Here is a 19,954-nt window from a genome sequence, read left to right as displayed (position 1 = left end):
CTGAGAGACTGTGCTGTGCTGGTGGTATGTTCCTGATGTTCTCTTGGTCTCTTTCACCCTTCTCAACTGACTTTGTTCTGCACGGTTCCTAGACTCCCCGTTCTTTTACCCCTCAGGCACGCACAACCACAGGCTTTGACGGCGGGTCTTGCGCAACACTTAGGACGGCCGGATTGTCCTACACGCTCTTTTGTTTCGATTTGAACCTGCCCTTTCAGTTCATTCTTGATTACACTTCGCTCTTGCAGCTTGCTCGGTTCTCTTGGTTGCGTCCTCCCACCTTCCAGAAAGCCCGCATCATGGAGGACTTCCGTCCGGGGCTGCGCGATGATGCCTCCACCATGGCCGATCTGGATCATGTCAATGCGAGTGCTCTGGGACGTCCGCGGCCGCGACGACATGACGACGAAGATGAGGGATCAGATATCCTTGAAGACGATGACCTAGAGAGTACACTCGGTGCACCGGTCAATGGACACCAACATGGCGAGGGGAGTGCGGATGAGGAGAAAGAGCTTCCAGTTCACGCCTGCGCGTACGTCTACCTCTTCTACTCCTTTGAGCTGTCATTCATTTCATGTTACTAACACCCCTATTATAGGTACTGTGGTATCCATAACCCTAGCAGCGTCGTCAAATGCTTGTCCTGCAGCAAGTGGTTCTGCAGCGCCCGTGGCAATACATCCTCCTCGCATATTGTGAACCATCTTGTCCGAGCTCGCCACAAGGAGGTGCAGTTGCATCCAGCATCCTCGCTGGGCGACACGATCCTCGAATGCTACAACTGTGGCACCAAAAATGTGTTCCTTCTCGGTTTTATTCCGGCCAAGTCCGATACTGTGGTCGTCCTTTTATGCCGACAGCCGTGTGCGGCTATCACATCGTCTAAAGACATGAACTGGGACACTTCCCGCTGGCAACCGCTGATCGAAGATCGATCATTCCTTCACTGGCTTGTGGCTGCCCCCTCCGACCAAGAACAGCTTCGGGCCCGTCACCTGAGCCCTCAGGTGATCGCGAAGCTGGAGGAAATGTGGAAAGAGAACTCGCAAGCTACCTTGGAAGACCTCGAGAAGGCCACCGCGGTCGATGATGAGCCCGCGCCGGTCCTCTTGCGCTATGATGACGCCTTCCAATACCAAAACATCTTCGGTCCTCTCGTCAAGATCGAGGCTGATTATGACCGGAAGTTGAAGGAATCCCAATCCCAGGATGGGTTGATTGTGCGCTGGGACCTTGGTCTGAACAACAAGCACCTCGCAGGTTTTGTGCTCCCGAAGCTTGAGCTTGGCGACGTTAAACTGGCAGTTGGTGATGAAATGCGCCTCAAGTACACCGGTGAATTGCGCTCCAAGTGGGAAGGAGTGGGCTATGTGATCAAAATCCCGAACAACCAGTCCGACGAGGTCACCATTGAATTGCGTTCCAAGGGCGACCACAAGTCGGTCCCCACAGAGTGCACGCATAACTTCACTGCCGACTACGTCTGGAAGTCCACCTCTTTTGACCGTATGCAACTTGCCATGAAGACCTTTGCGGTGGACGAGATGAGTGTTTCGGGCTACATTTTCCACCGTCTTTTGGGACATGAGGTCGCAGCGGCCCCGATGAAGACCCAGATCCCCAAGAAGTTCAGCGTCCCTGGTCTTCCCGATCTCAATGGCAGTCAAATCAACGCAGTCAAGAGTGTACTGCAACGGCCGTTGAGTCTGATCCAGGGCCCTCCTGGTACCGGCAAAACTGTCACGTCTGCCACGATCATCTACCACCTTGCCAAACTTAACGGGGGCCAAGTGCTTGTGTGCGCGCCGTCCAACGTCGCAGTTGACCAGCTCTGCGAGCGCATTCACAAGACGGGTCTCAAAACGGTGCGAGTGACTGCCAAGTCTCGCGAGGATGTGGAGTCTCCGGTCGGTTTCCTTTCTCTGCACGAGCAGGTTCGCATGAACGATAGCAACATCGAGCTGGTGAAACTCAATCAGCTGAAGTCGGAGTTGGGCGAACTGTCCAGCCAGGATGAAAAGCGCCTGAAGCAGCTCACGCGGGCTGCTGAGCGTGAGATCTTGACCAACGCGGATGTTATCTGTTGCACTTGCGTTGGTGCAGGTGATCCTCGCCTCGCCAAATCCAACTTCCGGACGGTCTTGATTGACGAGTCGACTCAATCTGCGGAGCCCGAGTGTATGATTCCGTTGGTTCTGGGCTGCAAGCAAGTTGTTCTGGTTGGTGATCACCAGCAGCTTGGGCCGGTCATCATGAACAAGAAGGCAGCCAAAGCTGGTCTCAACCAATCTCTCTTCGAGCGACTGGTCATTCTCGGCTGCTCGCCCATCCGCTTGAACGTCCAGTATCGTATGCACCCGTGTCTTTCCGAGTTCCCATCAAACATGTTCTACGAGGGCTCGCTGCAGAACGGGATCACGATCGCCGACCGTGTGCGTCGTGACGTCGACTTCCCCTGGCCTATCATCGATGATCCCATGATGTTCTGGTCGAACCTGGGCAACGAAGAGATCTCGGCCTCCGGAACCTCGTATCTCAACCGCACCGAAGCCACCAATGTCGAGAAGATTGTCACCCGCTTCTTCAAGGCCGGTGTGCAGCCTAGAGACATCGGTATCATCACTCCTTACGAGGGCCAGCGGAGCTACATCGTCAGTTCTATGCAGGCGACCGGCACTTTCAAGAAGGAGCACTACAAGGAAATCGAGGTGGCCTCGGTCGATGCCTTCCAGGGCCGTGAGAAGGACTACATCATTCTATCCTGTGTGCGTTCGAATGACCACCAAGGTATTGGTTTCTTGAGTGACCCGCGTCGTCTCAACGTGGCTCTTACTCGAGCGAGATTCGGTCTGGTTATTCTCGGTAACCCGAAAGTGTTGTCCAAGCACCCCTTGTGGAACTTCCTCTTGCAGCACTTTAAGGAGCGGCACTGCCTTGTGGAGGGGCCCCTGTCCAATCTCCAGGAGTCCCTGATCCAGTTCAGCCGACCGAAGCAAGCCTACCGAGGACCCCAGCGCTTCCAGACGTCCTTCAGCCAGGCCTCCAACCTCAATAGCGGCACCATGAATGGTCGCAATGGCCAGCGCAATGAGTACCATGACTCTGGTTCTGTGGTCGGCTATATCCCCGATGATGTTTCTTCCGTCCATTCTTCCTCCGCCCTGGGCGGCGTCGGCCTTCCCTCTGGATATCCCCCGATGTTCCAGAATTTCTCCGAGCCATGGCCCTCGATCTCTGGAGGTCGCCGTGCCAACGGTAACCGGGCTAAGGGCGCTCCGAGTGTGGCTGGCGAGTCCGTGGCTGCCACCGAGTCCGATATCACCGGCAGCATCGTTGATGGAAGAAGTGTTGATCAGGGTGGTGTCAGCCTCGGTGGCTTGAGCATCAACGACATGAGCAAGCAGACCAGTCTCAGCCAATCCGATCGTCTGAAGCGTTATGTGGAATCCGGTGGTCGCGAGCCCTACCGGCCAGGTGTTCCTGACAGCAACAGCATCTTTGGAGGCAGCTCCGCCAGCATTCGCGTGACTCGGGGCGCTTCCGGCCACAATCCTCACGACGATGACGACGCCCGCAGCGTTTCCACAGCCTTTGCCAGTCAAGTTGGGGGTAATTACGACTGAGTGAATCTACCCACGTCCCACGGATTTCCAGGACGGCCTCCAACAGGCCGACTTGTCTATCATTCGGAGAAGCAAAGGTTCGCTTGTTCGCTTGAGATGCCAGGGCTCTTTCGACGCCCGAGTGTCCCGTCGGTGTCTTCCTCCCTCACCGCAAGTGAGGTTTACGCATCGATGCCGGGCTTTTCGGAGAGCCTTGTGGTTTCCTCGAGTCCTTGAGCAGGACTTTGCTACCTCCGTCCGGAGTGACAGTATCTTTTGGTCCAACACCTCATCATTGTCACCATTACATTCTCACGGGGCCCGGTCGTCAGGCCGGATGAGGATGGTGATTGTCATCCAGTGTTCTGCTCATTGTCTGAATCACCATTACCGATTTCCAGTCCCTGTGAGTCCGGTAGCATCTATCTCTCCTGGGCCGCAGTCCAGAATGTATCCTGTCCCCTTGCCCTCGATTATCCGATAGCCTCCCCATCTATCCACTTAGATGCCTAGCTATATCGGTTATCGCGAGCAAATCAATCGAGAGTCTTTTTTGATGTTGTTTTCTCTCCAGTAAAACCATTCTCCCCGTATTACCTACCCCACCTCAACAACTCCCATATTCTCCCTAACTACTTCTTATAATCACCATGACTCCACCCCCAGACTGGACCACGTACACCGGCTCCTCGCTGATCTCCATCGGCACCCACAGGCTACACATCCACCTCAGCGGCCAGCGACACAACCCCAAAGACCCACTCGTGATCATCCTCACCGGCGCCGGAGACGTGGCATCCTCCCACGTCGCCGTGGAGCCCCCTCGTAGCAACCCACAGCCGCATCCTGCTCTACGACCGGTCCGGCCTAGGCCACAGCGAAAGCGCACCCTACCGCGTAACAGCGGTGAGCGCCGCGCAAGACCTCCACAGCCTACTCCAGCGCATCGGGCTCGCCCCGCCACTGGTCCTGGTGGCGCATTCGTACGGCGGCATCGTGGCCCGCGAGTACCTGCACGCCTATCCCGAGGATGTGGCGGGGATGGTACTGAGCGAGGCCGCGACGGAGCGAACGTGTGATTACTTCCGGGTCCCGGATCCGGATATCACGGCTGTCGTGGGGGAGCTGCGCTGGGCGACGGTGACCGGGTTGCGGGACCAGTCGGTCCTCTCGAGAGAGCAGTGGCGGCAGCGGGCGATTGATATCTCGCGCGGCGCCGGGGGTGCCGCGCTGCAGGAGACGAGTTCGTTGGTGGAGGTTTGTCAGACGCTGGCGGAGAAGAACCAGTTTCAGCGGAGGGCCATGGGGTCCCGGCCGCTGGGTGTGATTCGGTGTAATAGCGCCAGCGAGTACGAACGGGTCTATGCTACGGGTGTGGCAATGGGTAATGGGACTCCCGAGCAGCAGGGCGCGTTTCGGGATCTACTGGATCGGTGGGAGGGCATTGATCAGGAGCTGACGGAGGAACAGCTGCGGCTGTCATCGCGTACGCATCTGGTGCGTATCCCCGACTGTGGACACAATGTCCACCTCGTGCGTCCGGATGTGGTAGCGGCGGAGATCCGGTGGGTGCTGGATCGGTTAGGGACCTGATTTGGGTTTCAAAGGATATAGTTCCAGGATATATTTCTATGAATAGCGTGCACCGCCCTGGAAGGGGCCTCGGGATGACGACTGAATGGCTGTCGATCAATGTAAATGTGGAGTGAAGAAGTCTTTTCACCTGCAGAAACGGGATCGTCCAGCTCCGATTCATGGCAGCCTGAACATTCAATGTATCGAGGGCTGCCCGATTGGGTCGTCAACGATTAATCAGCGGCAAGTCAGGTGACTGTAACTGTGGCGGTGTGGCAAAGGCATGAGTTTGCCATCAGTCATGGGTCTCTGATTACTACTCTACTGACCTGTAAGTAACCAGTAACTACCGGTTACTATGGCCTGTCCGACTAGGATTATTAATGGCTGCCTATCGGACTTTGGCAGAAACATCACCGACAGGTTTGGTCAGCTCACTATGAGTCACTGCGCCTCTGGACTCCCTTATAACGCGTACCTAATCATCATGGGCACTCGGTAGGGCCGAGAGATCCATAGTATAAATCAAGTCTAGTCCAACAAGTCTAGTCCCTGGTAAAAATTTTGCAACGGAGTGCCCGGCAGAACAACGCAGAACACTGCGCCACTTAGTCACGTGCTCGAACGCAAACGATTATAAAAACTCAGGCAGCCCTTAGGCATCTTTTTTTCATTCCTCAGATTTCGGGCACCATCGTCGGTCGATCTACTCACCATCCACCCACGTCGTCCACCACCACCAAACCCGAGTTTGTTAGGTATTAACTTGACCAACGCTCTCTGCCCGCCCTTTCTTTTTATCCTCCACCGTCTGCGTCTGTGTTGTTGGTGAATCCCGACGCGTCGTCGCGGTATCTCATTCATTCCATCACAGTTAGTTGGTGGGGTCGACCATCGCGATATGGGAGACGGCTCTGACTATCCTAGTCCACGAAGTGAGGGTCCCAACGGAGCCACTGCTGCCTCTGTCCTAGCCGCCTTGCCAGACTCCCTTTCCCCCATCGCCAGAATGAACGACCAAGCTCCCCTGAGCTATATGGAAGGGACGCGCCCGCGCCTCTCCGTCCGGCGAGCCAGAGATCCCCCCAAGAACCCCGAGGGCCAGATCTACTGCGACCACCCAGACTGCCAAACCTCGCCTCCGACCTTCCGCCGCCCATGTGAATGGAAGTGAGTTGTGATCCCTCTCCCGTCGCGTCGAAGATGTCCACAGACTAACCATCCATAACAGTAAACACATGGACAAACACGACCGCCCCTACAAATGCTTTGAGCCCGGCTGCGACAAGATCCAGGGCTTCACCTACTCCGGCGGCCTCCTGCGCCACCAGCGCGAGGTGCACAAGAAGAACACGGATGCCAAGAAGCCGCTGATGTGCCCGTACGCCGACTGCAACCGCAGCGCTGGCAATGGATTTACGCGTCAAGAGAACCTGCGCGAGCACCTCCGTCGCCGCCACATGCACCCAGACGATGGGTCCATCGTCGTCGACATGCCGTGGGAGCGCGGCAACGATCTCGAGGGCGTGCGCGCCGCGTCTCTGCCAAACGCCGCCGGCATCAAGCGGAAGCACTCCCCCGACGGACACCCGGGGCTGCCTGAGACGGATGAGAACGGCGTCGATTTGCACAACGAGCTGAAGCGGTTGCGCCGCGAAGTCCAGGAGAAGGATCGTCGCCTGGAGGAGCTGGAGCGCATCGTCTCCGGTCTCCAGCAGGCCATGCCTCAGCCCGAGCCCGTGTCGCAGCCGGTGTCGCAACCTCTGGCCACCTCCGTCGCGCAGGCCGCTGCCTCTCACGTTTAGGTTCTACTGCTATGTGACAATTTGCATCCCGCGGGCGTTTTGTTTTTCCAAGCGAAATTCAGACTTGGCACGATTGCTCTCCAATCTCCAATCTGACACAGCATTGACCAAGGACGGGGACCCGGGCTGACGTAAAGGCGTTTCTTGATCTCTTTTTTTCCAATGTGAACAATATTAATGGATTCGGGCGGTGTTCTGTTTGTTCTCTCTCTCTCTCTCCGACAGGGGTCGTCATACTTGTTCTCGCGCCTCATATACCCCGGTGTTCTTCTTGCGCGTGGCACCCCTTCTCTTCTCTCTGCTGTTGAAACGATTATGTATGTGTCGCTCTCACGGGTTTTTGTTATCAATGGAACTCTCAATTTGTTCGTTAGCTTTTGCTTTCTGTATTGTATGTACTCCAATCAAGCTAGTTACTCGTCTACTCCTGCATTATTCTGTCGTAGGATCGAGTTAGTAGGTAATCAAGGCCCCCAGGCCACCATCAGGCACCATCCAGCCCCATCTCGTGGCCCGGATACTCGCGGAGCTATCTTCGTCCCCGCTGACGGACTCCCGTGTTGCCATGACTCGGGCGCGAGGCTGCCCGAGGTGGACGACTCGTCTTGAGCCTCATTGTCCCAGACGGGACTCCGAGGTATACGAGTCGTGAGTCACTTGGTCCGCTCAGGGTTCCAGGCGCGAAGAGCACGCGATGTCACATGATGCGTATGGCGTGCATTAGCTGCAGTCGGTCCATGGAGTCAAAATCATCGACAAGAATGATCATCGGGGGTCGTCCTCTTGTTGTCACCAACTGGTAGTTAGCTCTCTCCCCGCGTCTTACCTAATCCGGAGCTGCCTCAACATGGGCGCGTCAACTCCACTTGCTTTTCCTCGCCCGGACACTCTGCTGGGTCAATTCGCCTAGTGAGCCCTCCCAGGCAGTCTCCCTGCTCGAGCTGACGCTGTGGGCAATTGCCACGAGCTCCTTTTCTACTGGAGGAGGACATGTCCATCGCGCTCTTCCGCCGCAACCCTTCCGAATCCCCTCACTTTCTTGCTGGCCATGACATGACCAAATCCTCCCACCAGCAAAATGTCTTCATTGCCGTCCCAACAAGAGACGCCGACGTCGCAAGACTTGAGCTCCCTCTATGTGCGGACTCATGAGTACACAGCAGCCCCCAAGTATCCGTCCAACTCAGCAGTGCGCTACTTTGTTCCCCCGGACGACAACAACGACTCCTCCTCGGATACCGTGGTGGTCGACAACAAAGTCTTCAACCCGGCCTCCCACACCTTTGCCGATGACGAATTCATCTGCCCGGGCTTCTTCGAGCGCGCCCAGCTCGACGGCTTCACCCGCCGCTTCAACCACGCGCAATGGAGCTACGAGATGCGCCGCGAGGCCCAGCCCGTGCTTCCGTTCCTCTCGCTAGGCCCGTCGTCCTGTCTGCGCGAGCGCGATACTCTCCGTGCCCAGGGATTTACTCTGCTGCTGGCGATTCGCAATCGACACTCGGCGCAGGCGCGGCTGGTGTCCGGCGACAAGGCCGCCGCCGAGCTCGGTGTCATGGCCGACACGGTCGATGTCCTCGACAACCAAGAACTGATCTCTGCATTTCCGCGTGCGATCCGGCGGATCAATGATCACCTCGCCGGGGTCGACAACGCACCAGCCCCCACTTCACCAGAGCAGAAAAAGAAAGTGCTCGTCTTCTGCGAGTCGGGCAACGAACGCTCTGCCAGCGTCGTGATTGCTTATCTCATGGTCATGCTGAACATGGACGCCGCGCATGCCATACACATGATCCAGCAGCACCGCTTCTGCGTGTCGATTGAAGATACCCTAAAGCGCACGCTCGTTGCGTTCGAGTCCATCCTCGTCGCCAAGCGCGATGTCGAGCACACCCGCCGCACGTCGATTCCCTCTGCCGCCGCGCCTACATATCTCGCGCCCCCGCCCATGCCCATGCCGCTAGCTAAGAAACGGAGTTTCCAGGATAGGATTTATGATGATAATGATGATGACCAGGTAATGGCCGATAGCGAGATGGATCTGGATCGCGAGGAGGAGTTCCTTGCGGAGCGCAGGCCTACCGCGCCGTTTCAAGATCGCGTGGTTTAGATTAGAGATTCGATGAGTTCCCTCTCTTTCTTTCTTTGAATTTGTTCAAAGAACGAGGCGAGATAGGCAGAGCCATTTGCATATATTACCGAATAGCGACAGGCGCTTTGCTTTAGCTGCTACTGACTGAGTGACTGGGATTGCATGTTCAGCACGGCGGGTCGAAGGGGAACGGCGCAGTTGAGCTTTATCACTTTATCACCTTTTGTTTTTGCTGGCAATCAGCCCTTTGACGGAAATACCCAACCCATGCTGCTGTTTTTTTGGATCTTCTTTTTCTTATTGTAGTTGCTTCTGTAATGTTTGTGTAGACGCCGTCTATCCTCTATAGCAGCAAGTGACCGGCTGATCTAGCTTGCGTGGTCGATATTTCGATATTCAATCAATTTACCTCTCTCTCGGTTTCTGCCTTCAACAGCACCCATCTCCTTTCCCGTCTCTCCTGCCTGCCTCTCTACAAATCTACTTGAACCCGAGTCCTTGAGTCTGCCATCCACATCCACATCTTCCCCCTCGTCTTCCCATTTGATATCCCACCGTCAACCCACCACCCTCTCCCTACCTCATACACACACACCTGGACATACTCTCTCTTCAAAAGCATCCATAACTTCACAACTATGCATCCAAACACGTCCCAGACCCTCACCTAAACTCACCCTCCCTTCCACCAACCTCCACACACAACCATAACCCATCCATCTACCTCCTCAAACCCACCACAATGAGCAGCGGCTATAACCTCCGCGCGCATATCCACGCCCCGCAGCGCTTCTGTGAAGCAGACTTCGAGAGCTTCACCGAAACACCAACCGCCGCAGTCCTGCAGTCCATGCGCAGTGCCCGCTCGCAGTCCGAAGATGGAGATGGTGACAAGCTATTCTCCTCGCTGCCAGATGCAGACTCTCGCAGCACGCGAGGACATCACGTCTCGCAGCTTGTGCCACGGATCGCTCCGTTTAACCCAAATCTAGAGCCTGCGGCGTTTCCGAGTCTGAAGGATCCGCGGGTGGCACGAAATGGAAACCATGCGAATGGCCAGGAGAAGCAGCAGGGACAGGCGCAGACGCTACAGCAACAGCAACAGCAGAGCTCCTGCTCGAGCCAGAATGGGGAGAGATGCAATGGCGCTTCCACGGCTGATTGCAACGGTGTCGGCTTGCAGGATGTGCCGATGGATGAGGTGGATAATCGGGCTGCTAGTAACTCGGCATTGAATGCTGTTTATGCGGGGAATATGGCGGTTATGTCTGGTGCCAATGCCAAAAGCCCTGAGACTGTGGGCCAGAATGGTTACCCTCCAGAGCCACTCTTGGACTTTGAAGATAGTGATCTTGAAGAACAAGTTGATGCATCAGAGGTGCTCCTCGCCAAGGTAAGTATGCAATCTACCATGTCAATATGGGATATAGGCTGATCACAGGTTATTGTCAGACCCGCAACCCCAAATGGAGCGACCTGAACCCAGCCGTGCAGGTGGAAATCCTCGAGAACCTCCTCCAAATCGGCTGCTGGCGCACCACATCCCGCAAGCTCGGACTCGGAGCAGAGGACCGCAAGAAACTTACTACGTACCTGGACACACGCAACCAGCAGATCGCTCGCGAGAACAAGCAGTTGGGCGCCATGCGGACCAAGCAGCTGCGTGCATTGCTGCGCGTCGACCATAGCATCCTGGAAAGAACGGGTCCGCCGCCGCATCTGATTATCAACAAGACCTTTCGCCAGACGACGCGCTTCCTGCGCGAAAGTTACCATACAGACCTGTTGATGTGCCGCGCGGCGGATTTCCTGGCCGCCAGGCAGTTCCTGCACCAGCACGGTATCCCGCGCCGGTTCGCAGGGGATTGGGGCAATAGCCTGGTGGTGCTCCGGGAGTCGGGGGATGATAGTCTTGGGCCGGAGACGTTTGAGTGGAAGGAAGATTTGGCTCGGGGTCTGAAGGGCTTGGATGAGGCTGATGGCAATGCAAATGGTGTTCACAATGACCAAATCACCATAGAGCGGAGGGAATTCATCGACACGATCGGTTTGGAGAGCACTATCAACCCCAAAGACCTGATTCGACGCCCCGAGGATGCAGAGGCGTTGCTGGATTGGGGTCGGTACTTTCCACACTGGCGACCATATTCAAGATCCAACCCCAAGCGCCGCCGTGACGGCCTGGTTCGGCTGCAGGTTGGAGTGCAGGGCGCGGCGCAGATCCAGAACATGCAAGAGAGACATGCTAAGATCCGGCCACGGACGCAACGCTCGCAAATGTCGTCTCCGCCTGCACGTCTTGATGCGACACCGTCCAAGGTGTACGATAACAGTCATACATTCGAGGAGCTAAGCCGAGCCATCACCATGTCTCTGCCGCCGCCGACACAGATGCCCTTGACGCGGATTCTCGGCGGTAGATGGTCTCTCAAGGCGGCGAACCCAGCTCTTGGCCAAGCCCGATACAGACAGCAGATCGAGCAGGCCCGGCTCGAATCCCAGCAGCGGAAGGAGGAGAGTGAAAGAATTGCGGCACCGAACTTCGCCAACGTACCTCCAGTCGCCGGATCACAGGCTCCATCACGGGCTCCGTACAGGCCCGCTTCAGAGGATATTCCGTCGAGCGCGATGAGGGCTGCTCATATGGCCAATCGGGAACGCCCCACCCAACGAGATGTGAGAGAGGAGGCCATCTGGAGAGATCTGCAGGAGACCATGAGGGCTGATCTTGCGGGTTGCGAGGAAGCGGACTGGGCATTCATTCACGAGGGGTTCGTGATCCCCGACGAAGACCCGGCGATGATGGACGTGGAGGAGGTGAATGAGGAGATGGACATAAAGGAGATGGCTGCGCAGTACACCAGTGACAGCGAGGCTTCTCTCTCGGATCCTTCGTCGTCGATCTAGTTACCTAGTTTAGATCTAGGAGTCATTTGTATGTAATTGTAGCACTGAACCTGATTCCATTTAACGTTGGCCCGTGCGCCGACGCGCATACCCGCGCCTCGCGTCTTTCTTTTCCTTCTCGTCCATCATGATCTAGTTTCGGATGAAACCAAAGAACATCAACAAACAGGGCTAACGAAATTCCTCCCTGGATGACGTACTTGCTTCTTGTCATAAGCTAGCCCTTCCTCTCGATCTCGATCTCTTGATCCCGATCTATCGATATCCTCTCCCCCTAACTCACCCGCCATGTCGGCCTCAGATTCGCCCATCACCCCCACCGACTCCCGGGCTGGCACTCACCAGCCCGAATCCACCGTCCCATCCTCCCCAATTACGGAAGACCAGGATATGAAGCTGCCCTCCGAGAAGGAAGCTGGCCAAGAACATGAATCGGTGGACAGCAACGACACAGAAGGGATGGACAGTAAGGCCAAGGCGCTCATGCATCTGTTGAAGACGAGCTCTGTATGTCTACTCCTCACCATTGTTAGTGGTCACAGTCTAACCTTTGTTTGTTTGCGCGTAGGTGTTTGTGGCTATCATGTCCGAGAAAATGAAGAAGCAGCAAGAGGAAGCCCACCTGGCAGCGATCAAGCAGCAGCAAGCAGCCTCTGAGCAGAAACAAAAGAAGCCTGTCGTCGTTGAGAGACGGGCGACGCGCAACGCCAAAACAACTGAGCAACCTCCAGCCGACAAATCCACACAACCCTCGGGATCGAAGCGCGGTCGTCCAAAGAAAGCAACGCCGACGGACAGCAAGATTTCCTCATTCTTTAAGAAAGCAGACGTGGAGGTGAAAGAAGATAACCCCACAGTGCAAGAGGCCCTTGAGCACGCTGCGGACGAATATGAGGCAAACCCCACGGCCCTCGGTGGGCAGGATCTGGTTGCTACCCAGCAGCCGGAGCTGATCACGGGTGGGAAGATGCGCAAATATCAGCTGGAAGGACTGGAGTGGCTGAAATCACTCTATTCGAACGGTCTCTGTGGGATTCTGGCCGACGAGATGGGCCTTGGAAAGACCATCCAGGCCATCTCGATTATTGCCTTTTTGAAAGAAAATCAAGCGTCTGGACCTTTCCTCATCGTGGCTCCACTGAGCACGCTGAGCAACTGGATAGATGAATTTGCCCGGTGGACGCCTTCTATCTCGACCGTTCTCTACCATGGGGACAAGGAAGAGCGAGCGGCTATCAGGTCAAAGCGTATGAAGATGCGGGATCAGGCCAAGATGGACTTCCCTGTTGTGTGTACTTCGTACGACATTTGCATGAATGATCGCAAGTTCCTGGCGCAGTATCAATGGCGGTACATCATTGTGGTGAGTTTCATTCTTCCTGGCAAGTATGATTGACAACTGACCCAAACATCAAGGACGAGGGACATCGCCTGAAGAACATGAACTGCCGTCTTATCAAAGAACTGCTCACTTATAACTCAGCAAACCGCTTGCTTATCACAGGCACGCCTTTACAAAACAACATCTCCGAGTTGTGGTCTTTACTACACTTTCTCCTTCCGGAGGTGTTCAATGATCTCAACAGCTTTGAGAGCTGGTTTGATTTTTCGTCTGTGTTGGACAACAGAGGACAGGCTGATCTGATAGAGCGTCGGAAACGCAACCTGGTTACCACGATGCATGCAATCCTCAAGCCGTTCCTTCTGCGGCGTCTCAAGACTGACGTGGAGACTTCTCTGCCCAAGAAGCGAGAGTACATTCTGTACGCCCCGTTGACGGCAGAGCAGAAGGACCTTTATCGTGAGATTCTCAATGGAACCGGCCGACAGTATCTCGAGGGACAGGCATTTGAAAGATTGGCAGCTAAAAGTGAGAGTTTGTCGCGCAAGCGCAGCCGTGAGAGCAGTGATGCCAGCTCTCTTCCTAACAAGAGCGTGAAATCGAGCCGTTCCGCCACACCAGCGAGTACGAGTACGACTAGCTCTCGTCGGCGCCGAAGTGTTCGGCCTTCTTACAAGGAGATGAGTGATCGCGCTTTTGACACCAAGTTGCGCCAATTGGAGAAAGGGATTGAGGATGAGCCCGAGGTTGTCGAGCAAAGCGAGAATGAACTCGAGGAATTGGAAAGGGCCAAGACAATCAAGCTTGCCAGTACGTATCTGCCACGAAGCGTAAGTAACTGCAGCAACTAATTCATCCCTACAGAAAAGGAGATTGGACAGAAGAAAATGCAGAACCCAGTCATGCAAGCACGTCTAGCATGCAACTCCCCTCACAATTTCTACTGGCCCTGGACAGACGAATCATCCCCCGTTGATGAGACTCTCGTGTCAGCATCCGGGAAAATGCTCCTGCTGGACCGCCTGATTCCCTTCCTCCTGAAGAAAGGCCACAAGATTCTGATCTTCTCCCAGTTCAAGACGCAGCTGGACATCTTGGAAGACTGGGCCCGGGACCTTCGGTCCTACAAGTGCTGTCGCATTGACGGAGCAATCGCGCAGGCGGATCGTCAAGCCCAGATCAAGGCCTTCAACACAGACCCGAAGCACAAGATCTTCCTCCTGAGCACGCGCGCCGGCGGTCAGGGCATTAACCTCGTCGCGGCCGATACGGTCATCCTCTTCGACTCCGACTGGAACCCGCAGCAGGACCTGCAAGCCCAAGACCGTGCTCACCGGATTGGTCAAAAGAAGCCTGTGATCGTGTACCGGCTGGCGACGAAAGGGACTGTCGAGCAGACGCTGCTCGAAAAGGCCGACTCCAAGCGCCGTCTCGAGCGCCTGGTAATCCAGAAGGGAAAGTTCCGCTCCCTGCTGGAGACCGGTGTTACCGCCCAGGACGTGGATGAGCTGCGCAAGGTCCTCGGCGAAGATGAGTTCGAGCGCTTCGAGGCGGGCGCGGATCCCGAGTCTATTCTGTCCGATAAAGAGCTTGAGATTCTTACTGACCGCAGTGAGGAGGCGTATATCCGCGCTGAGAAGGGGTTGGATCGGACTGGCCATGCTTTTGTGGCTGTTGAGACGAAGAGGGATGGCGGGGAGACTCTCATGGCGTGAAGCCGACTAAGTCTTGACATCTCTTTCGGTTCGTGGTGTTGTAGCTTGGTGTTGTTCTGAAATTTTCCTGGCTGGCAGTCTTCGACTGTACTCTACTTGCTCGTTTCGGGCGTTTCATTGGCATGGAGGTCAGCGTTGATCTTGGGATGGATTGTCGGCGACGTGGTTTTTGCTCTATTGCATGGCGATGCACAAGAGTAGATCGGATAGATGTCTAATGTACTACTAGATGATCTTCAGATAGGTCACAATGATATCAACGGTGGATTTTATTCAAAAGGTTATGCTGCTATGGCCATGCAAAACAAACCAATCCACGAGAAGCACATGAGAAAACGCCGATAGCTCCACGCCAGGAGTGGCTGTACATAACAGAGCAAACGAATAGGGGGGAAATGTTCATATATGCGGTCGAATGAACGCAACGGATTACACAAGAATCATCGGCGTCTCGCATCTTCGATCTGCCGGCGCAGATCAGCCAGGACCTCACCGCGCTGCGCCAGATGGCTCTTCAAGCCATCGACCTGCTCGCCGACAGTCTTAACATCCTCCCGCAGACGCTCGAGATCCTGACCATCCTTAGTCCTCCCCACGCCCTCGCGCAACTCTCGCAGTTCCCGCTCCTTATACTCGAGCAACTGCAGCGCCTCTTTCTTGATAAGTACCCAATTCGGCCGGCCATCGTTCCGCGGCCGATCGCGGCGCGTATCAGATGCCTGGTTCGCCGAGTTCAGCTTGGTCTCCAGCTCGGCCAGCTCCCGCCGCAGCCGGACCTTCTCCCACTCCTCGTCCTGGATGGTGTCGCTGAAATCCGTGCCTTTGGGTTGGTAGCTGCCCTTGCCACCCACGCCCAGCCGACTGAGATATGTGTCGCCGAATTTGGCCTTGCGCCCTGTGCTTGTCTCGGTGCCGCCGTCTGTGCCGTAACGCTGGGCCGGCAGCGCGTTGTCGAGTTGGTAGTCGATTTGGTTGTTCTCAAAGGAGGCGCGCAGCGACGCGGGGATACTTCGCGGGATGCGGAAGCCTTCATGTCGGTAATTGAGGATGTGGAGGAAGGCAAGCGTGGCGTCTTTGTTGATGGCGCCGCTGGCGGAGGGGTTGACGAGGTTCCAGGCGGAGCGGACGTCAGTGTCGGGGACGTCGAGGGATTCGTAGAGTGGCTGCAGCGATTCAACTGGGTTATGCGTCAGCCAATGCTTCTTTCAAATAAAGCAAGCAAACAACTCACAGGTCGTCTCGCCACGGTGGTTGCGGTTCGCGCTATAGATCTCCTCGTACTTGGCCCTGTCGCCGGGGTTCATGTACCAGTCAAAGCCATCCTTCAGACCCAGCGAGTCGTCCTCGTCCTCAATGCGCTCGAACTGCTCAGGACGACTACTCAGGGCACGCGTCGCATGCACCAGATGCGACTTGGACTCCGGGACCAGCCAGTCCGGCAGCACGGCGGGCACTTCTTGTAATTCCTATTTCCCAAAGCGTCAGCAAGACAGTTTTCAGTAACACGCACACAGTGCATACCCCATTGACCAGATCAAAGACCAGGCGCATGGCCACGCAGAACTCCTCGAAGTCCAGCTCTCCGTCACCGTCAACGTCGGCAATGTCCCACACCTTCTCGAGCTGGTCATCGCGCAGCCGGCTGTTTCTCAGCACGGACGCGGCCTGCGAGCTGTTCAGGCGTGACTGCCCGCCGGCGAGCGAGGAGAAAATCTCCCAGTACCGCTCAATCTCCCATTGCTCGATCTTCTTGGACGACATGGTTGCGGGGTGGATGGGGAGTGTAAGAGGGTGAGAGCAACTGGGGCAATGACGGGGGCGGTCGGACTATGGTACTTCCGCGGGACCTGGCCACAGCGAAGGGAATGAATGGGCAGCAACGACAGTGTGAACTGAAAAGAATTCATTGATGGATGCTGTTTTTGTTTTGTTTCTCCCGGAAAGTTACGTTTGCGATTATTAAAGAACCATTTTCATGCTCAATGGAGTGAGTTTATTTGATTCTATGGCAAAATAATATTGAAGGCATTGGATCTGTCATTATTACTAGCAGTGACATACCCCGGGCTTCTGTATCTCAGGAAGCAGTCAAATCTCAGCTTCGAGCCGAAATTCAGAGACTGAACAGGCGCTCAGCTCTTCAGAAGAGTTCATCCCATTGGTTGGCAATCAACAGTTAACCGACTGCTCCTCGGGTCGACGCTGATACTGGGTAAGCTGGTGCAATACAGGTTTTAGTTGTTGTCTTCGTCTGGATTCAATTGGAACAGAAGTAGCAAAATGAGAGGATAATGAACGATTACTGTCTATCTATGATACATGTGTGAGTGGCATAGATCGATGTCTTCAGCGACTCTTCTTGTCATCTTCAGCTTTCGCCTTCTGCTCTTGCTGTGCTTTGAGCTGCCCGCTGATCTGGACAATGGCCCGCTCCGCTTCCAATGCCAGCTCGGGTGCCTCCAAAATTGACGCCAGCTTCTTCGCATCCGACATCTTCAGTAACACCCGGTCATCGCTCTGCTCCATGTCCTCGACCATCTCAGATGGAGGGGTGTCGATCTGGGTATCGTCGAGCGCAAACGATGCGCGCTTGGCGTATAGCCGTTCCAACTCGGGGAGGGATATAGGGTTGAGAAGGTCGTTTTGGACCAGATATTCCAAGTGTTTCGAGCCGTTCAATGCTGCATATGACAAATCAGCATTATACGGATAAATAAAGAAGGCAGCACCAACCTCGCCAATGGGACCAGCCGCGGTAGACTAGATAAAAGAAGGGAATGTTCGGGACTCTGCATCATCCCCATCAGCACGGCGACCACAAGCTTCCAAACATCACATACACGGGAATCAATGCCAGCGGTGCAGTAATCGGCGCCGCCGCAAAGCTCCACCACATCTTCCTGCGATGCAACTCCTGCCTGTCCGTGGCAATCGCTCGCAGCAGATTGGGAATGCGGCTCAATCGCACCGAGTTGCCCGGGAAGAGCACATCAATCTTGTGTGTGCCATACTGGTCATCCAGACGGCGCTGCGCATTGAGCGAAGGGATGCTCTTCAGTCCCCATTCTTCATATGGGATACGCTGTTGCATTCGGTTCCCCCAGTGGACGAGATGCTTCTTCCATCCTTTCTCGGCTTCCTCCCATTCGGCCCAGGTTTTAGCGGCTTTGCTGGTGACCCGGTCCAGCAGGGACAGCTCCTTGGGCGAATCCCGCCGCAGTGGCCGAGCGTAGATCAGCGCCCGTCTCGTCGAGATCGGGATCAGGAAAAGGCGCATGATAACGAGTATCGGCAGGGAGCAGGGACTAACTGTAGGGAATGAGTCCCATGTCTTTTGGTTGGTAACGAGTTTGGGAAGGAAGTGGCAGAAACAACCTGAGGGTTCGTCCGCCCGCGCCACACGTCATTTTGCGCCTACGTTTCGGCCTAGAGCTGCCGCCTGGCTTGTTTTGTCACCCGTTCGCTTGTTCTTCTTTCGCTCGTGTTTATTTGGTTTCGCTTTGCATATTTGGCCCGCTTATTGGCACTCGCACTCGGTAGGCGGCAGGCTATGCTGCGGCCTGGGGTCAATTAAGCTGCATCCCTCCAGTCTAGCTGTTTTCGCGTCGTTTGCTTCCTCCATCGCCAGCCATGACTGAAATGCAAGGCGTCCAGGGCGAGGATGGCACGGGGCGCGTCTTTGAAGAGAAATTGTCGGAGAAAATGCCCATTCCTTCAGGATCAGGGTCCCCAGCGGCGCCTCTCAACCAGTTGCGCATCGATACCCAGGCGGGTGATCCGGTTCGCAACAGCGCTTCGGAGTACTCGGCGCTACGCAGCCCAGAGGGAATGATGATCCCGGAGGTCGTGGGGCCTCAACAGGTTACACGCACACTGCCCGGTAGGTGATGAGTCCAGTCCGGGGTGAAGACGTTATGACTGACAATGGGTCTACACAGCATGGGTTCGATCAATCGAGATCGAGGTGGACGACGACGACGAAGCAACCGTCACCGATCGCCTGCTTCCTCCCCAACCGAACGACGCGCTTGTCGCTCAACACAATCATTCACCCTCTACGGCCCGGCGCGAATGTTCCGAGTCGCGCGATCAGAGGCTCCTCGGAGAAGATAGGTCGGCCTCGCAAGACCGCGAATCGCGCTGGATAACATTCTCACGCGCGATTCAATACCCCCGGGAGACAGGCAGAGAGGGGAATCAAGTGACACCGGAATGGATGGATAAGAACCATGGCGATTACTCGCAGCCATGGCGCGGCCAGCTCTTGGATGGCGACAGCCCGGAATATCCATTGCACACCGCGAGCCGTCGTCGGGATGCCTGGTTCAAGCGCTTCCACAGTTCCCTGCTCAAGAGCCCCGTTGTGCCTCTGATTCTGCGTCTGACGGTCTGGTGCTTCTCGCTTTCGGCACTGGCGCTGGGCGGGTCCATCCAGAAAATCGCCGACGGATTGCACCGTCCTCAGGGACCGTCGGCCTTGATGGCCATTATTGTTGATGCGGTGGCCTTGGTCTATCTTGTCTACATCACGTTCGACGAGTACACGTCCAAACCCCTGGGTCTACGGTCCCCCACCGCCAAAGCACGTCTGATTTTGCTGGATCTCATCTTCATTGTTTTTGATTCGGCCAATCTGAGTTTGGCATTTGCTTCCCTCTCGGAGGTGACTGGCTCTTGCAAGGTCGCCGAGGTGAACCATAAGTGGGTGCCGAAGAATGATGCCATCTGTAGTCGACAAAAAGCTCTTGCATCTGTCCTGTTGGTAGCGCTGCTAGCTTGGCTTATGACATTTGCCCTCAGTGTTCTCCGGTAAGTCTTGGGCTTCTGGCGTTTTGGGACTACTCCCTTACTGACATCTCCATAGGCTCGTTGAAAGAGTGGCCAAGTGATCGAGTGACATTGCTTTTCTGCTA

General features: G+C 55.6%; 9 protein-coding genes across 9 annotated transcripts; 7 read left to right on the top strand and 2 right to left on the bottom strand.

Moving 5' to 3' along the window:
* Nucleotides 1–299: 299 nt before the first annotated feature.
* On the top strand, nucleotides 300–3,626 carry N7474_002142 (putative regulator of nonsense transcripts; the record flags this gene model as incomplete). The annotated part of the gene is made up of 2 exons (XM_057193557.1): nucleotides 300–535; nucleotides 602–3,626. 2 exons carry the CDS (start codon nucleotides 300–302, stop codon nucleotides 3,624–3,626), a joined length of 3,261 nt encoding a protein of 1,086 aa, XP_057058510.1.
* Nucleotides 3,627–4,255: 629 nt separating this feature from the next.
* On the top strand, nucleotides 4,256–5,198 carry N7474_002141 (uncharacterized protein; the record flags this gene model as incomplete). The annotated part of the gene is made up of 2 exons (XM_057193556.1): nucleotides 4,256–4,430; nucleotides 4,510–5,198. The coding sequence occupies 2 exons, from the start codon at nucleotides 4,256–4,258 to the stop codon at nucleotides 5,196–5,198; spliced, it is 864 nt and encodes a 287-aa protein (XP_057058509.1).
* Nucleotides 5,199–6,081: 883 nt separating this feature from the next.
* Nucleotides 6,082–6,985, top strand: N7474_002140 (putative C2H2 transcription factor; the record flags this gene model as incomplete). The annotated part of the gene is made up of 2 exons (XM_057193555.1): nucleotides 6,082–6,350; nucleotides 6,412–6,985. The coding sequence occupies 2 exons, from the start codon at nucleotides 6,082–6,084 to the stop codon at nucleotides 6,983–6,985; spliced, it is 843 nt and encodes a 280-aa protein (XP_057058508.1).
* A 1,078-nt stretch (nucleotides 6,986–8,063) lies between these two features.
* Nucleotides 8,064–9,095, top strand: N7474_002139 (dual specificity protein phosphatase family protein; the record flags this gene model as incomplete). The annotated part of the gene is made up of 1 exon (XM_057193554.1): nucleotides 8,064–9,095. One exon carries the CDS (start codon nucleotides 8,064–8,066, stop codon nucleotides 9,093–9,095), a length of 1,032 nt encoding a protein of 343 aa, XP_057058507.1.
* Nucleotides 9,096–9,819: 724 nt separating this feature from the next.
* On the top strand, nucleotides 9,820–11,984 carry N7474_002138 (uncharacterized protein; the record flags this gene model as incomplete). The annotated part of the gene is made up of 2 exons (XM_057193553.1): nucleotides 9,820–10,470; nucleotides 10,530–11,984. 2 exons carry the CDS (start codon nucleotides 9,820–9,822, stop codon nucleotides 11,982–11,984), a joined length of 2,106 nt encoding a protein of 701 aa, XP_057058506.1.
* A 288-nt stretch (nucleotides 11,985–12,272) lies between these two features.
* On the top strand, nucleotides 12,273–15,041 carry N7474_002137 (putative SNF2 family helicase/ATPase PasG; the record flags this gene model as incomplete). Its single annotated transcript, XM_057193552.1, has 4 exons — nucleotides 12,273–12,491; nucleotides 12,553–13,347; nucleotides 13,401–14,136; nucleotides 14,191–15,041. The coding sequence occupies 4 exons, from the start codon at nucleotides 12,273–12,275 to the stop codon at nucleotides 15,039–15,041; spliced, it is 2,601 nt and encodes an 866-aa protein (XP_057058505.1).
* A 440-nt stretch (nucleotides 15,042–15,481) lies between these two features.
* end3 (cytoskeletal adaptor protein SagA) lies at nucleotides 15,482–16,802 on the bottom strand (the record flags this gene model as incomplete). Its single annotated transcript, XM_057193551.1, has 3 exons — nucleotides 15,482–16,218; nucleotides 16,273–16,507; nucleotides 16,563–16,802. The coding sequence occupies 3 exons, from the start codon at nucleotides 16,800–16,802 to the stop codon at nucleotides 15,482–15,484; spliced, it is 1,212 nt and encodes a 403-aa protein (XP_057058504.1).
* Nucleotides 16,803–17,387: 585 nt separating this feature from the next.
* On the bottom strand, nucleotides 17,388–18,318 carry N7474_002135 (mitochondrial K+-H+ exchange-related family protein; the record flags this gene model as incomplete). The annotated part of the gene is made up of 3 exons (XM_057193550.1): nucleotides 17,388–17,722; nucleotides 17,775–17,830; nucleotides 17,882–18,318. 3 exons carry the CDS (start codon nucleotides 18,316–18,318, stop codon nucleotides 17,388–17,390), a joined length of 828 nt encoding a protein of 275 aa, XP_057058503.1.
* A 353-nt stretch (nucleotides 18,319–18,671) lies between these two features.
* N7474_002134 (phospholipase D regulator) lies at nucleotides 18,672–19,930 on the top strand (the record flags this gene model as incomplete). Its single annotated transcript, XM_057193549.1, has 3 exons — nucleotides 18,672–18,921; nucleotides 18,980–19,850; nucleotides 19,906–19,930. 3 exons carry the CDS (start codon nucleotides 18,672–18,674, stop codon nucleotides 19,928–19,930), a joined length of 1,146 nt encoding a protein of 381 aa, XP_057058502.1.
* Between the last annotated feature and the right edge of the window lie 24 nt (nucleotides 19,931–19,954).

The sequence above is a fragment of the Penicillium riverlandense genome (genome assembly GCF_028828495.1).
Source record: "Penicillium riverlandense strain IBT 135883 chromosome Unknown utg000001l_segment0_segment0, whole genome shotgun sequence".
Lineage (NCBI taxonomy): Eukaryota > Fungi > Ascomycota > Eurotiomycetes > Eurotiales > Aspergillaceae > Penicillium > Penicillium riverlandense.
The sequence above is the reverse complement of the archived record's forward strand: the minus strand, read 5'-3'. Positions and strand labels throughout refer to the sequence as shown.